Source organism: Mchenga conophoros, linkage group LG14 (genome assembly GCF_057382185.1).
Source record: "Mchenga conophoros isolate Kocher_MC1m ecotype Shallow Benthic linkage group LG14, M_conophoros_male_GT1.1, whole genome shotgun sequence".
Classification (NCBI taxonomy): Eukaryota; Metazoa; Chordata; class Actinopteri; order Cichliformes; family Cichlidae; genus Mchenga; species Mchenga conophoros.
Window position 1 is genome coordinate 9,310,039 of NC_140539.1, and position 16,174 is coordinate 9,326,212.

Consider the following 16,174-nt stretch of genomic DNA (forward strand, 5'->3'; position numbering starts at 1 on the left):
CAGGTTACTTTCCTAAAGGGGAGACTATGCCTGTAACATTTCAAATGTTCCTAGTTTTATTTAATTTTACTTTTTTAATATTTTTTTTTACCCAAATCTGCAAGCCAGGTAAGAGCCATAGCTCAGGGGCGAAAGAGCCGTAGGTTGTCGATCTCTGGTCTTATGGAAAACCATCAGGCAGTACACCAGTGTTCCCGTGTATGCTTGTAAACCCATCCATCCAGTTCCATCTTTTCTAATTTGGGCTTGAGTCTATCTCAGCTGTCAGTGGGTGAGAGGAGGGACAGGTCACCAGTCTATCACAATACAAATGCAGTGAGACAGAAGTATTCATGCTCACATTCACATCTACAGCCAATTTAGAACAACCAGTTAACTTCACAAGCATGCCTTTGGACTGTGGGACAAAGCCGAGGTACCCAGACAGCACGGACAGAAAGTTTGTCTCCTTCCAGCTCACCCTATAAGGGAACAGTGCTGTATTCTACATATATCCATCTTGTTCTCTTTGTTCTTTTCTTTTTAAAATACTTTAATAGGTTCATAGTACAGCAAAAATCAGATAAGGGTAGCAGGACAGATATTTAATTGTCTTTTTAATTGCCCCTTAGGGACAAATACAGTTGCTTTTTAATGAATTGTGAATTTGAATTGAATTGACTTTGATTACACAAAGACTTTGTAGCAGTGGCTAATGGGTAACGTGTATAACAGGACATGAATGACTTGAGCTGATTCTATAATATTATACTACAGTTTACAGTAGCATTGCTATCACTTCAGATCAGTCTCTGGACCTTGAAGGAGACGTCAGGGATCAGATGTGACATGATATTTTAAATCTTTATGCAATGCTTTCTATTTGCTGACCATACACACCATACTTGTAAGAACCATAGTTTAAGTTATAAGGCTTTCTTCACCCACTAAATCATTAAAGTTGACCTTGAAGACCTTGGTGGATGTAAGCCAAATTTTAATGAAGCGTTAATATGATCCCACTCCACACACCTACAAAGTTTTATCAGAATTCATGCAAAACTTTAAGTGCAAAACCAAAGAAAAAGAGGACAGGACTTAAAACCTGTCTAACCACAACTGTTAAAATACAGAAAAAACACTACTATAAACGGAATGTTCTGCCTGTGAACAAAGTGTTACCGCTTTGCTTTAAATTAAATAAATACATGGTTGGTATGATATAGTAAACATACCTCATAGGGCTCTACCAGTTAACCATGTCTTATTTTTATGCGTAGAGTAAAAGGTATAGTTTATCACTGAATTAGCAAATGATAATGTGTCAATACAGAAAAAAAAAAAGCTATTACAGTAACTAAATGTTGCCCATTTAACTTTCCAAATAAGATATCAGTCAGCAACATGGGAAACGCATAGCACAGTACTGGACGACTGCCAGAAGCGGGCTCTTTATCTGCCAGCAATCACCCATTTACCACTTTGTGCCCAATGTGTGGTTGAAAATTCCCCTTATTTCACTACAAGAGACTCTTATTTGTACTAAGCGGATACTAGATGGTCTATATTTACAAAGCAGCATTATGTAGATCTGTACAATTATTGTTTTACAAACTAACAAAACTGTCAGAATATGTGAATACCTAATGTTAACTTTCCACCAGTTGCTCTGCTCACACAGATCTTTCCTGACAATGCCCAAAACATAATGCTGACACATTATTTGCAGCCATAGAAGTGAGCAGAGGGCCATGAGGCTGCTGCCATTCATTTGACCACACACACAGTGCCTGTGGCGTGAAAGGGGACCCTCATGTGCAAAGTGAGGATGAGCAGCAGGCTGAGATGACCAGGTTGACCATGAAAACGACATTGGGTGATTTGAGATGTGACAGCGAAGACGAATCCAGTGAACCACTTTGAGAGGCGAGACCTATCACCATAATGAAGCCATATATCCGGTCTTCTGTGGTGATGTTTGGTGTGTGCATGATGGAAAATAAGATATTTCTCTATCCTTTAATCCTGAAGTATTACAGTAAACGTTCTTCCTTTTTCTGTTTATCTGTGTGAAGTGAGGCAAGGTTAGTGTGTGACGCAGCAGCTAGTCAAAAATGTAAGAGGAAACTCAGCTTTTGTGGTTGGTGAAGTTTACTTTTCATGACATTACAGACGCAATGAAATTATGAAACTCTGCTGCCAACCCTCCAGCACTACAGCACTTAACTTTTTTGTTTTGCTTCTCAAGTGGAGCTACTATAGGGCCACATATACACATGTGAACACACACACATAATGAAGAGTTGTAAAAACTTCTGTAGCTACCATGTCTGTCACAATTGGGGCAGCAGCCGTGTGATGTGTGGAAGGAGGACTCAAATGCAACACTTATTCAGATGTGAGGGTGATTTATTAAGAATACTGAACATAAAGTGATGATGGCAAAACACAACTAAGGATGAACTAAACTGGGAGAAACTAAATCAAAGAGTAGCAAACCTGAACATGAAGGGAGGACAGCAGGGAGAGCACACAGGGGATTCACGGAGAAATACAGAGTACGCAGGGTAACACAGAGGCAAACACACACTATAAATACACAGAGGGACACTGGGAAAAATCACACACACAGGTGAAAGACACAGCTGGACCTGATTAACCTGACGAGACAGGGGAACACTAACACCAGGGACCAACAGAGGGAGCACAAACCCAGAAACCCAGTATCTAAAACACAAAACACAAACCATCCCAAAACAGCCCACAAATAATAATGAAAATAATAACAATAAATACACCAAACACAAAATCACCGAGTCACGGACTCAGGATTATGACAACATAGATATTTACATTAAGCTTACAATGGCAAGTAGTTGGGGAATTTTTTAAAATTCAATATGAAAATACCTGACTAGACATGGAAGTGTTTTACACTAAATTCTACATAAATCATCAGCAGTACTTTTACTGCAGAAAAGCTGTTCCCCATATTGATCATATGAATGCTGTTATATTGATCAGTATTACTGCTGCTGCTGATGTTTAGGGTTGACCTCATTTGAACTGCTTCATATGGTGTTTAATTTTTGGTAATGCCTCATATTCTATAAAATCATATGTTTGCGGTGGCAAGTGCATCTCTCAATAAACAACTGGCAGTGAGCTTAAAAAAAACAAGTCTACAGCTTGATTTTAAAAACAAAATATATTACATTTATTTATAAAATAACACACACACAGCTGAAGTAAAAGGCCTGAGCAGTGTGTGACACAGACAGTATCCCCATTTATTTACATTTACACAACATCTTCTTTTTTCTTCCAGAAAGCATCAAAAGAGAAGTAATACAACAGAGGATCCAGACAGCAGTTTAAAACAGTAAGACATATCAATGGCTTGACATGGGCACAATCCATAGCCATAGTTATAGGCACAGGTAAGAATATAGCATATAAAATCAAGTTTATGGCAAAAATCAGCATTACATTCATCTTGTTGTTGATTTTTGGAGAGTCACCACTGAGATGTCCGTGTAGAGTCCTAAACACCATAGTGGTGCACACAATATTGACTAACAGCATTGTGACCAATATTACAATCATAAACTGAATAACTCTTAATCGGATTCCTTCCAAAGGACATTTTGCAGATTCGTAAGACTCAAAACAAGTAGGGCGAGTGTGGTTATTCAACTGCTTTAGAAAGTCCACACTCTCTAGGATGTTCATCACCAGCAAAATCACCCAGACGAGTACAGAAGCCTTCCAGGCATTGCACGAGGTTCGAAGATTGCGAGACCTCATAGGATAAACCACAGCCAGCATTCGGTCCACGCTTATGAAGGTGATGAAGGAGGAGCTGGAGCGGATGTTGGTGCGAAAGAACATTGTGATGATGAGGCACACCCCACTGGGCAGAGTCCATTCCCCTGTGGCGTGAAAGTGGATCCTCATGGGCAAAGTGAAGACCAACAGCAGGTCTGAGAGTGCCAGGTTAACCATGAAAACAGCGTTGGGTGATTTGAGGCTGTGCCGGCGAAGAAGAATCCACAGTGAGATCGCATTGAGAGGCAGACCTATCACCATAATTAAGCTAAAGATCCCAGCATAAACCCGGTCTTCTGTTGTCACGTCAGTGATGTTTGATGTGTTCATGATGAGAAAAGAAATCCTTCTGCGTCCTTTACAAAATATTGTAGCCAAGCAGCAAATGTTCCTCTTTGTGCTGGTTATCTGTGTGGAATCAGAATCAGAATCAGTATACTTTATTAATCCCAAAGGAAATTAGGGTTATAGCGGCAGCACGCTAATGGCGCATGCGCACTAACAAAGGAACCTTCTGACCAACTTTACAAAAACATCACATTGGGGAGACATGTCAGAAAGGTAGGCTGATAGGAAAACAACAACGAAAATACATAACATGAGGTAAGAGGAGGAGAAAAAAACTCCACTCAGACTGAGCTCCTAGTGGGAGAACAGTTTGATAACAGAAAAAACACCTCAGCACAAAAAGCACATGAGTATCAATACACCATAGAAACACAAGACAAGCAACAGGGGCGGGTAAAGGGTAAGAGAAAGCCGGTGTAGACAGCGCATCCGGTCCTGCAGCATCCTGCCATCTTCCCCGGTAGGGCACAAGCATCGAAGGTGTTGGAAAGGGAGGGGGGATCAGTGTGTGCATATCAGTGTATGTGTGTGTGTGTGTCCAGAGTTCAGCTGAGACAGTGTCTTTTGCCCTGCCAGGCTAAGTAAATGAGGTGAGGTTAGTCTGCGAGGGCACAGGAAACTTTGTGACATGACTCAACATTTGTGGTAACTGACAGAAGTGACACTACATTACAACACAGTTAAGCTAAGCGTAAACCCTGCATCTTGTGTTTACTGTTAGCCCAGCCACTCAAGGCTAAAGGCTATTACACACTGAACGCGAAAAAGGGACACGAAATTAACAATTAATTACGTGCCAGTTGTTTAAATGCCTTACGTGTAAACAATTAACTTTAGTTAGTATAGATTACCACTGTAACTCTAGAGTTAGAGTGGGAGAAAAGACGGGGAGTTCTTTTTGAGAATGAATCAGAGATCACTAGGGATGGGTACAGGTGTCCGGTGCCATCTGACATAAACGGTAGTAACCAGACCGAAAAGCAGCGCACATTTCGGTGCTTTTTTTTCCTGAGCTGTGATACACTTCTAGCCAATCATTTTACGTTTCCGAGGATAGTAGGCGGGGCCAGGTACGTACGTTCAGTTAGAGCAGAGCTACAGATTAAAAACGTCCAAGGCGAAGCGGTCAAAAGTCTGGCTGTACTTCACAGCAAAATATGCAAACTCAGCAACCTGCAACAAGTGCTTTAAGCTGATACTGTGATACTGTCAAAGGAGGTAACACCAAGAATCCGATTAAACACCTGGCGAAGCATAGCGTTTTTTTTTAAAAGCCGAGAAATGCGCCGTATTTGATAGCTTGCTGCGAGACCTCACACCGTGCACGTCGGGTGGGTTGCCAGTTATCGGACCCGGAGCAACATCCCCCAAAAACCCGAAGAATAGAGTCCTGGCCCCTAGCCCTGCCAGTGTAGCAGAAATGATGATGATGATGATGATGCAGCAGCAGCCGTTCTTCTCTGCATGAGTAGCTTCATGTTGTTCGTGTGTAATTTACGTTGAGTAGGCTAACCACGTTATTACATTAATGCATGTAAGGTGAACTAGCAAACATCATCATAGCTACATGCGGCTGTCTTCTTGTTTGATGGCAGATGCTCCCTTCACCCTGGCCAAAAAGGCTAAAATGACCAAAGAAAAAGTGGGAAACAGCTAAACATGAGAGGTTTTTGGACAAAGTTTGTGTTTTTTCCATTGTTTAAGCACTGCTTCCAGCCAAGAGTGATGCCATATATGCCCCATAGCTGCAGAAAAGGCACACATTGTTATCTTTTTACAAAAAAACCCAGCTGAACATGAGAGGTTTTTGGACAAAGTTTGTGTTCTCCATTCTTTAAGCACCGGTTCGAGCACCGTTTAAGCACCGGCACCGTTTCAAAAGTACCGATTTGGCACCGGTATCGGATAAAACCTAAACGATACCCATCCCTAGAGATCACAGTATAAAAGTGAAAATAAATATTTCACTTAAGGCCCTGTGAACCGCAAAGAAGAGAAAAAAACTAAAAATAGGTTCTTAATAATCCTAAAGGATTCTTGCAGCTTTATTAAAATCTCCAAGAGGGCAGCAGGTCTCTCTACATCTGTGTGTTTGTTAACTGAGAGATTCTATTGTTCCTGAAAATAACCCGTGTTCCAGTTTAGCTCGTTTTCATTTTACACTGGTTAAGTTTTTTTGTTATATCACACACTCCACTCTAACTGCTTCAGATAATAAATGTGCAGATTTCTCATTTTCAACAAGTAGGTGCTTCTACCTGCTAGTATGTCATACTTGACAAAAGACCTCACTGACAGAAAAAAGTTGCTCTCTAGATCATACAAATGCATATACATGTCAACATTGTCTTCAGATAACAAAGTAAATTATACTGATTAAAAGCATTTGGAATGATTTTGAAATATTTTTGAATTTTGAAATAAAAACAGCCCTCTAACTGGACTTGTACCTATGTGTTTCTGTGACATCAAGCTAAGCACACGCTACAGTTTTATCAAAAGGACTGGACTGGACTGGAACATGTCAAATTTTTATTAAGGAACCAGGCTGGTGTAATTAATTCCAGCAGGCTCGTAAGTATAAGAACTACTTGTTTCAGCAGATAAAATTAAAGCGCTTGGAGTTGAGTAACTGAAGTTGCAGTGCAAGTGAAACGAACCTTATGGAAATAATGAATTGAGAATCAGAAATACTTTATTAATCCCGAAGGAAATTATAGGTTGCATCTGGTATTGAGGTATTGAGATTTACCTGACAGAAACATACTTTGTGTTTCCAGAGTATCGTCAGCCCTGCCTTTGGTTTTGGTTTGGCTTTGTTTGCATTAACTAGCTTGACAACATTTAAAACCCTAATTGTAGATAACGAGTATCACAAGGGTTGTTATCAACTTGTAGATCATATCAATCTTCTTCTACGCGAAATGATCCCTATGAGTGACGCCTACGCCAAACCGAGATGTTGTCAGATGATGACGATGAAATCATGATTAAAAACGTGAAAAGAACATAAGAAATGTATCAGTAAAATGCAACATTGTTGCAAATTGAGAGTTAAATATGTTGGCGTGAGAGCTTGCAGAGAATTGAGAATGTGTAGAAAACGTGAACTCATATTTTGAAACTTTCACTTTTTAAGGTAAAACTTAACTCAAAAGTTTGATATTCTCATTGATATTTTCACAAATATACTGAGAGCAGCAAACTTGTTATTTAAATTTTTTTTTTTAACTACTACTACTTAGAACCACAACTCTGACTACAAGTTCTAAAATCAGTGAATATGAGTGCTCTACTATTGCATTAAACATTTCCCCTTCCACACCCTGACCTACTTTCCCTGCTGACGTGCTGATTTTTGGTTTTAGTTTTGTTATCTATTCTGTCACAAGTTAGCTAACATAACTAATATAAGTCTAATAGCCCAAAACCAACCACATGACATTATGTTCTGTACTGACAGAAAAACACTAAACATGTTTTTAAAACATGAACTTTAAGTGTCTCAGAGTGACGCTGTGAAACTAGTTCATGCATTTATTACTTCTAAGTAAGACTACTGTAATTCATTATTAGCAGGATGTCCTAAAAACTCCCTGAAAAGCCTTCAATTAGTCTAAAATGCTGCAGTAAGAGTACTGACAGGGACTAGATAGAGAGAGCATATTTCTCCTTCATTGGCTTCCTGTTAAATCCAGAATTGAATTCAAAATCCTGCTCCTCACATACAGGTCTTAAATAATCAGGCCCCATCTTATCTTAATGACCTTGTAGTACCATATCACCCTATTAGAGCACTTCGCTCTCGCACTGCAGGCCTACTTGTTGCTCCTAGAGTATTTAAGAGTAGAATGGGAAGGAGAGCCTTCAGGCCCCTCTTCAGTGGAACCAGATTCCAGTTTGGATTCGGGAGACAGACACTATCTCTACTTTTAAGATTAGGCTTAAAACGTTCCTTTTTGCTAAAGCATATAGTTAGGGCTGGACCAGGTGACCATAAATCCTCCCTTAGTTATGCTGCAATAGGTTTAGCCTGCTGGGGAATTCCCATGATGCATTGAATATTTCCTTTTCAGTCACCTTTCTCACTCAACATGTGTTAATAGACTTCTCCTCTGAATCACACTTAATTAATCTCTGTCTTTCTTCCATGGCATGTCTTTCATCCTGTCTTGCTTCTCTCACCCCAACTGGTCACAGCAGATGGCCGCTCCTCCCTGAGCCTGGTTCTGCCGGAGGTTTCTTCCTGTTAAAAGGGAGTTTTTCTTTCCCACTGTCACCAAAGTGCTTGCTCATAGGGGGTCATGTGATTGTTGGGTTTTTCTCTGTATCTATGAAGCGCCTTGAGGCGACTATTATTGTGATTTGGCGCTATATAAACAAAATTGAATTAAAATTGAATTGAAGTTAGCCAGAGCAGGTACAGTAGCCTATTTTGACAAAGAAGCCCCAACCAAGGTCATAGCAGATGCAAGCCCTGTAGGCTTGGGCGCAGTGCTAATACAAATACAGAACGGAGAAGAGGTACCAGTGTGTTACGTAAGTCGGAGTTTAATAGACTGTGAGCAAATATATTCTCAAATGGAAAGAGAAGCCCTAGCACTGGTATGAGCATGTGAGAGACTACATCCATATGTGTATGTCAGGAAGTTTGACCTCATCACAGAACACATATAGAGATCATATACAGCCAAAGATCTAGACCTTGTGCACGAATAGAAAGATGTACTAAGTACTATGATAAATGGCCTGTATTTATATAGCACTTTACTTGGTCCCTAAGGACCCCAAAGCGCTTTACACATTCAGTCATCCTCCCATTCACACACACATTCACACACTGGTGATGGCAAGCTACATTATAGCCACAGCTGCCCTGGGGCTCACTGACAGAGGCGAGGCTGCTGGACACTGGCGGCACCAGGCCCTCTGGCCACCACCGGTAGGAAACGGGTGAAGTGTCTTGCCCAAGGACACAACGACCGAGACTATCGGAGCTGGGGCTCAAACCGGCAACCTTCCGATTATAAGACGAACTGCCAACTCTTGAGCCACGATCACGCCCTGAGTATGGTGTAATGACATCTAAAACTGCTGAAAAAGTCATTGACTCTATATATTCAGTAGACATGGGCTACCAGTTACCATTAAATCTGATAACAGCCCACCGTTCAAATCTGAGTTTTTCAGAGAATACTGCGAAACTAATGGAATCAAACATATAAGAACCACACCAAAATTGGCTCAAGCAAAGGGAGAAGTGGAACGTCAAAATGCATCAATGATGAAAAGAATCAGGATCACACAAGCTGACAGCCTTGACTGGAAACGAGAGCTGAGAAAACATGTGACAGATTATCGCAGCATTGAACATCCAACCAAAGGCAAAAGTCCAGCAGAACTCCTGTTCGACTGCAAAATGAGAGGAAAGTTACCGAACACCTGTGAGTCAAAATCAACTGAGTTGGATTTGCGTGACAGAGGAAGATCAAATCAAAATCAAAGATTTCTGCTGATGAACGAAGAGGAGCTGAGTATTCAAAAGTTGACATGGGAGACAGTGCTGGGTCAACAAGACAAAGTGGACAAGTTTACAACACCATTCAACACAATGCCACACAAAATTGTAAGCAGAACTGGAAACCAAGTCATTGTTGAATTGCCAACAGGAGCTCGCTATCACCGGAATACTACACATGTGAAGAAATACAAGACAAATGAGACCAGAGAAGGACAACACGAGCAAGACACAATGAAAGGGAGGAAAGTGAAACAAACACAAAGATTGACACCTTCACGCCAAAACCACAAGAGGGCCCCCAGCGGCCAGCGAGACCAAGTAGATCACAGAGGGCTAAAAAGATACCTGAGAGGTTTCATGATTTTGTGGTTAAATAAACCATAATATGTTAATGTGTAGAGGTAATATAAAATGTACAAGTTTCAAGTTCATATATGTATTTGTCCCTCTTTGGGGTGATACTCCCACTAGGACTTAAATCTGGGACTCCCCACCATTTGACCTTAGAACTGAAGAAGCTTCTCGGATGAGAGGTGAAACGTCTTCAAGCTGCTTGAAGACATTTCACCTCTCATCCAAAAGAAGTCCAGCCGCTTTTCTTTGCAAGCTCCTTTGACTACGATGACCTGGATGACTGAGAACCTTCACAGACATATTCATATATGTATGTATATATGTATATATTAGGGAAAGGAAAGGTACAGGTGTGGTGAGACAGAAAAAATAATTGTCACAAAGTAAGACAAGAAAACAATGTTCAGTGTTAAAAAAAGAGAGAAAAAAGAAAACAAAGTTATTAAGGCTAAAGAGGAAAAGGGGGATATCATGTACTGATATGTGGATAATGTCTTAATGTGATGACATTGGAACCGGATGCTGTTGCCCCGGAGAAAGCCTCATTAAGCGGCTAGTTGTCAGATCGACAGTGTTCATTAAAGCAAGAGAAAGATAATGCTTTATATCCTGATTTAATTCAGAGTGCTCCACCTAATTCACTAGTAAGGTGGGCACAGAACAGATGGTATGGAGAAAAAAATTGTGAGACATCAGATTTAAAGGCCTCAGACATCAAAACATTGACAAAAAAAGCATCGCTTTCATTGAAAAATTCTGAATTCTGACTAAAAGGCATCAGACCATACGGTCTCAAAATAAAAGTGCCTCAGAGAGAATCTTCCTGCAGGTGATACTGTTGTCAGTTCTCAGCCCAAATCTAAATACATCATTAATGTCATTAAAAGGGCATCAAAGTGTGTGCCAATTCAGGGTCTGCATCCTTCAAAAGACTTGTCCTTTGCGATCGACGTAGGTCAGGTCCTTCGAAGACGGCAAAGGCCGGAATTTCGAGGCTGTTAAAAGCGACTGGTTTAGCCTACGGCACGCTGTTTTTTGATTATAGAAGGGGTCTGCCTTACAAAATAAAGCATTTGAGGCCACTGTTGTTTTGATTTGGCGCTATGTATAAAATTGTATTGAAAATTGAATTGAATTGCTCGAGTTGCTTAACACTGCATTTTTTGACAGAAATGAAGGAGAAATTTTTAATCTTATGTATGTTAAGTATCTGAGGCTGAGCGACCAACGGACTGTAAAAACATTATAATAATAGCTAGAAAATAACAGCTAATGCTCATGTGACTAGTGTCATCTCACTTGTGTAATGAAAATATGATATGTCCAATATTACATTTCTTTTATTACTAAATTAAATTTAAAAATTACAGCAGTAAAATTGAAGTTTCAAATACAGAGCTTCAGTAAATACTCCAACGTGCAATTATTTCTGTTTCATATCACAGACAGTGGATCATGGTATGGTTAGATAATCATATAATCATATAATCATCGTCCCGATACCCAAAAACTCCAACCCATCCCATCTTGCCTCAATGACTACCGCCCAGTAGCACTCACCCCCATCATCACTAAGTGCTTAGAGCAGCTGGTCCTAGCACACTTCAAATCCTGTCTCCCCCCCACCCTGGACCCCCACCAATTCGCATACCGCCAGAACAGGAGCACAGAGGATGCAGTCTCCATCGCACTGCACTCTGTCCTCTCACACCTGGACAACAACAACATCTACGCCAGAATTCTGTTTATAGACTTCAGTTCAGCGTTCAATACAATCCACCCCTCACAACTCATCAGGAAACTGACAGACCTGGGCATCAGTTCCCTCATCTGCAAATGGTTACTGGACTTCCTGACCAACCGCCCCCAACATGTCCGGCTGGATAACCACTGCTCATCTACCATCACAATGAACACCGGTGTACCACAAGGCTGTGTGATGAGCCCTTTCCTCTACTCCCTCTTCACCCACGACTGCAGACCTGCTGATGGTTCCAACACCATCATTAAGTTTGCAGATGACACCACGGTGATTGGCCTCATCAGTGACAACGATGAGGCCGCCTACAGGGAGGAGGTGGATCGTCTGGCTGAGTGGTGCGACACAAACAACCTGCTGCTTAACACCGAGAAGACCAAGGAGCTCATCGTGGACTACAGGAGGAATGCTGACCCACATCCACCCATCCACATTAAGGGGACGGCTGTGGAGCATGTGAGCAGCTTCAAGTTCCTGGGAGTCCACATCTCCGAGGATCTCACCTGGACGACCAACTGCTCCAAGCTGGTCAAGAAGGCTCACCAGCGCCTCTTCTTCTTGAGGACTCTGAGGAAGAACCACCTGTCCTCAGACATCCTGGTGAACTTCTATCGTTGCACCATCGAGAGCATCCTGACCAACTGTATAACAGTCTGGTACGGGAACTGCTCTGCCTCAGACCGGAAGGCGTTGCAGAGGGTCGTGAAAACTGCCCAGCGCATTGCCGGAGCACCACTTCCTGCCATAAAAGACATCTACAGGAAGCGGTGTCTGAAAAGGGCTGGGAAAATCATCAGAGACCCCAGTCACCCATCACATGGACTCTTCACCCTCCTGCCCTCTGGGAGGCGCTACAGGAGCCTCCGGACTAAGACCACCAGGTACCAGAACAGCTTCTTCCCCACAACTGTCAGACTCCTGAACTCTGCCTCCTGACATCTGACCCACGTTAACACATGGACTGAACATACCCACACCCACAATGGACAACTGTACCCTCAAACACACAATAATAACATGGACTGAACCACCACTCACAACCACTAGCACTTTATATAGCCTCTGTAGAAACTATCTACACCCTCACTTATCTTAACTGCACTACTGTATAGCTCTGTGTAAATAATCATTCTGTACATTCGATAATCTTTAATCCTACAACTGTTTACAACTTGCATAGTTCCCATTTCTGTATAGCTGTATATCCCAGATTCTGTAAAGTTATTTATTTCATATTCTGTATAGTTTTTCATATTTATATCCTGTTCATAGCCTGTACATAGCTTGTACTCACTACAGCCTGTACATACTTATAGTTATAGAATATTCACAACATACTTCATACCGTGTACATTATAACATACCATAATAGACCCATTTCTGGAATATTTGTATTACTACATAAATAAATGAGATACACTGAATACTTACCTCAATACTACCAAGCTTTCTCCTAGGCCGTTACCAGTCTGATGCTCTTTTGTCTGAGACCTTTTAGTCTAACCAAGTTTTGGCTGAAACCTTTTAGTCTGATGCCAGTTAGTCAGATGTCTGATGGGTCTTTTAATGAAACGTGACGCTTTTTTTGTTTGTCACCTACTTCTGAGACACGTTTAAAAGACAACAAAACACTTAATGAATGCAGCTATTAGTTTGAGTTTTGCAAAACTTTCCTTGCAAGAAGTGTTGCCAAAGTCAAAAGTCAATGTGTGAATTTGTGATTTATGAGGTAGTAAAAAGGGAAATAAAAATTATTAATATTCAAATCACAAGTTTGCAGCTCTCAGTATATTTGTGAAAGTATCAACCTAGACATTTGTGAATATTTTTTTCAGTAACTGCAAATTAAAATAAAACAAACACACAAGCATGTAAAATATGTTTAAAAGTAAAAGTTTCAAAATAAAAGTTCGCATTTCTTTCTTTCTTTTTTTTATTCTGCAAGCTCCCACATTTTACAAACGTATTTCCATTCATAGAAATAAGACAAGAGATTACTGCTGCCGTTAGTCTTGGGATTCTCAGACCGGTAAAATAAATATTTTAATTCCAGTTAATTACTTTATCGCTGGATGTGCTACTGTGCTGCGCTTAAAACATGCTATTACCACACATAGTAAATAAACAAATCAGTCAAACGTGGCGCTTCTGGTCGATTTTAAACCGAAAGTCTGAACATAACCTGCTCCTGAGTTATGAGCGTACTCGTCCGAAGGTCTTGCTGGCAGTTTGCGTTTTAACCTAATAGCTATAGTTATTTTTCTTCTTCTTATCATTATTATTATTATTATTTGTTTTGGAAACTTACTAAATTCGTCTAAATGTAGCCTTAATGAAACAACGTCATTTTAAACGCGAAAAAGGCCAATTTGTGCCCATGCAGTCAGAAGCGTGTTTGATAAGACGGATTACAAGCTACAAGAGGGGTTTAAACTAAAGTTTCTGCGCCTAACTGCAGCTTGGACTGTGCTCAGTCAGACAATCTCTTCAAATATACTCTGTAATCTACTTTGCGTATCTTTATTCAGGAAGCCTTCCTTTTTCCCGATCTCCCATACGTAAAAGTGGACCTACGTACCTGCGGGTCCGCAACTCTTCTGCTGTCGCTTTCCAACGACGGAGCCCCCACATCTGTCGGCGTGTTAGACTTACAGGGAAACAGTTGTGTTTTGGGCGTGGCTTTTAGGACATTTCTTTAAACAACATAAACACCAAAAAGTTTTCCAGTTTGACAGGTTGCATTTCCATGCGTAAGACCGCCGCTGGAGTTTAAATTGTGAGACGTTTCCGCCAAACTCCGCATAATAAGGAAAATTGCGCTCCTTTTGCTCCCACTGGACTCTTTAATAATTTTTCTTTGTATCTGACATCAGACATGCCCCATATTTGTACTGCTTTTCTTCTTTTCTTTACAGAGCTTTGTATGCTTGCAGTGCCATTCAAAACGGCAAAACCGAAAATATGGTCAGGACTTTAACGCACTTAGATTGACACGTTTTGCTTGCTTGATCTCAGCAAGCATAACACGTTCTGAGTGGAAGAAATAATACAAAAAATACCGTGGCGACTTCTGCTTTTCTGTTTGTTTGTTTGTTTTGTTTTAATTTCACATAGTTCTACAAGTAAACTAATCAACTAATTCCTATAGTGTGGTAGTGAGGATAAAAATTGAAAACACTGTTGGTGAACTGCAAGAGTAGAATAGATACTTAAATGTGATGCCCTATCTTCTCTTTAACTGCATTTTGTTGCCCTGTACCTGTGACATGTGCAATGACAATAAAGTTGAATTCTATTCTATTCTAATGATGGTGCCCAGAGACAAATTATATTTCATTTAAACTTGCTTTAAACGCTTAGAGGCAAGACTTTGTTTATTTCATTTTGAACTTAATTATGTCAAACTTTGAGAAGTGTTGTTTTATTCTAATTTCATTTTGATTCTCAGCTTGATAATTCCAGAGTTAATTCCTGACATAAAATGTCGGTTTCATTGTGTTAGATGTAATTTAAGCTTAAGAAAAACAAAGAACAACTTTATGAAGAAAAACACAATATTGTGCAGTAATATCAACAGTTGATTTATTGAATTGGAAAACTCACAATTGAGCCATGTAAGAAACAGATTAAAAAAACCTCAGTGAGACAGTTGAAAGCTATTGTTGTGGTGCTGCTCCCAACCTAGCAACAGGGGGGAAGTGGACCCCAGCCACAGCTGTGCCTAGAGGCCAAATCTGCTCTTTACCAATGTCACGTAGTGGGTCACATCCAATAGGGGAGAGGAGGATTTGGTCTTGGTGCATTAACACCTCTCTGGCAACAGGCATCTATAGCCAAATGTCAAAAAATTGTGGTGGAGGCGGTGCGTCGATTGGAGGAAACAGCCATGTATGCCATAGCTGTAGCGCTGGCCAAGCAGGGTTGCTGGATGAATTGGGAGAGTGCTGAAAAGAGGAAACTCCCATGGAGTGAAATCTGTGGAATGGAGGCTCATAGGCTAAGTTTCATCATTCCAGCCACATATGATGTGCTGCCTTCCCCGATAAATCTGCAGCTGTGGTTTGGAAAAGGCCCATCTTGTCCCCAGCAACGCTCAAGCACATCTTGGTTGGTTGCAGGACAAGCCTTACTCAAGGCAGATACAGATGGAGACACAACCAGGTCCTCAGGTGTCTAGCTGAGAAAGCTGAGTGCAAGAGGAAATCCATCAAATGGCCTGTATTTGTTAGCGTTTTACTTAGTCCTTAAGGACCCCAAAGCGCTTTATACTACATTCAGTCATTCACACACTGGTGATGGTAAGCTACATAGTAGCCACAGCTGCCCTGGGGCGCACTGACAGAGGCGAGGCTGCTGGACACTGGTGTCACCGGGCCCTCTGACCA

General features: G+C 40.9%; 1 protein-coding gene across 1 annotated transcript; it reads right to left on the minus strand.

Moving 5' to 3' along the window:
- Positions 1-2,406: 2,406 nt before the first annotated feature.
- Positions 2,407-14,437, minus strand: LOC146559223 (lysophosphatidic acid receptor 6-like). The gene is made up of 2 exons (XM_085244708.1): positions 14,368-14,437; positions 2,407-4,215 (listed from the first exon to the last, which is right to left on the minus strand). The coding sequence occupies exon 2, from the start codon at positions 4,135-4,137 to the stop codon at positions 3,280-3,282; it is 858 nt and encodes a 285-aa protein (XP_085100834.1). The 5' UTR covers positions 4,138-4,215; positions 14,368-14,437; the 3' UTR covers positions 2,407-3,279.
- Between the last annotated feature and the right edge of the window lie 1,737 nt (positions 14,438-16,174).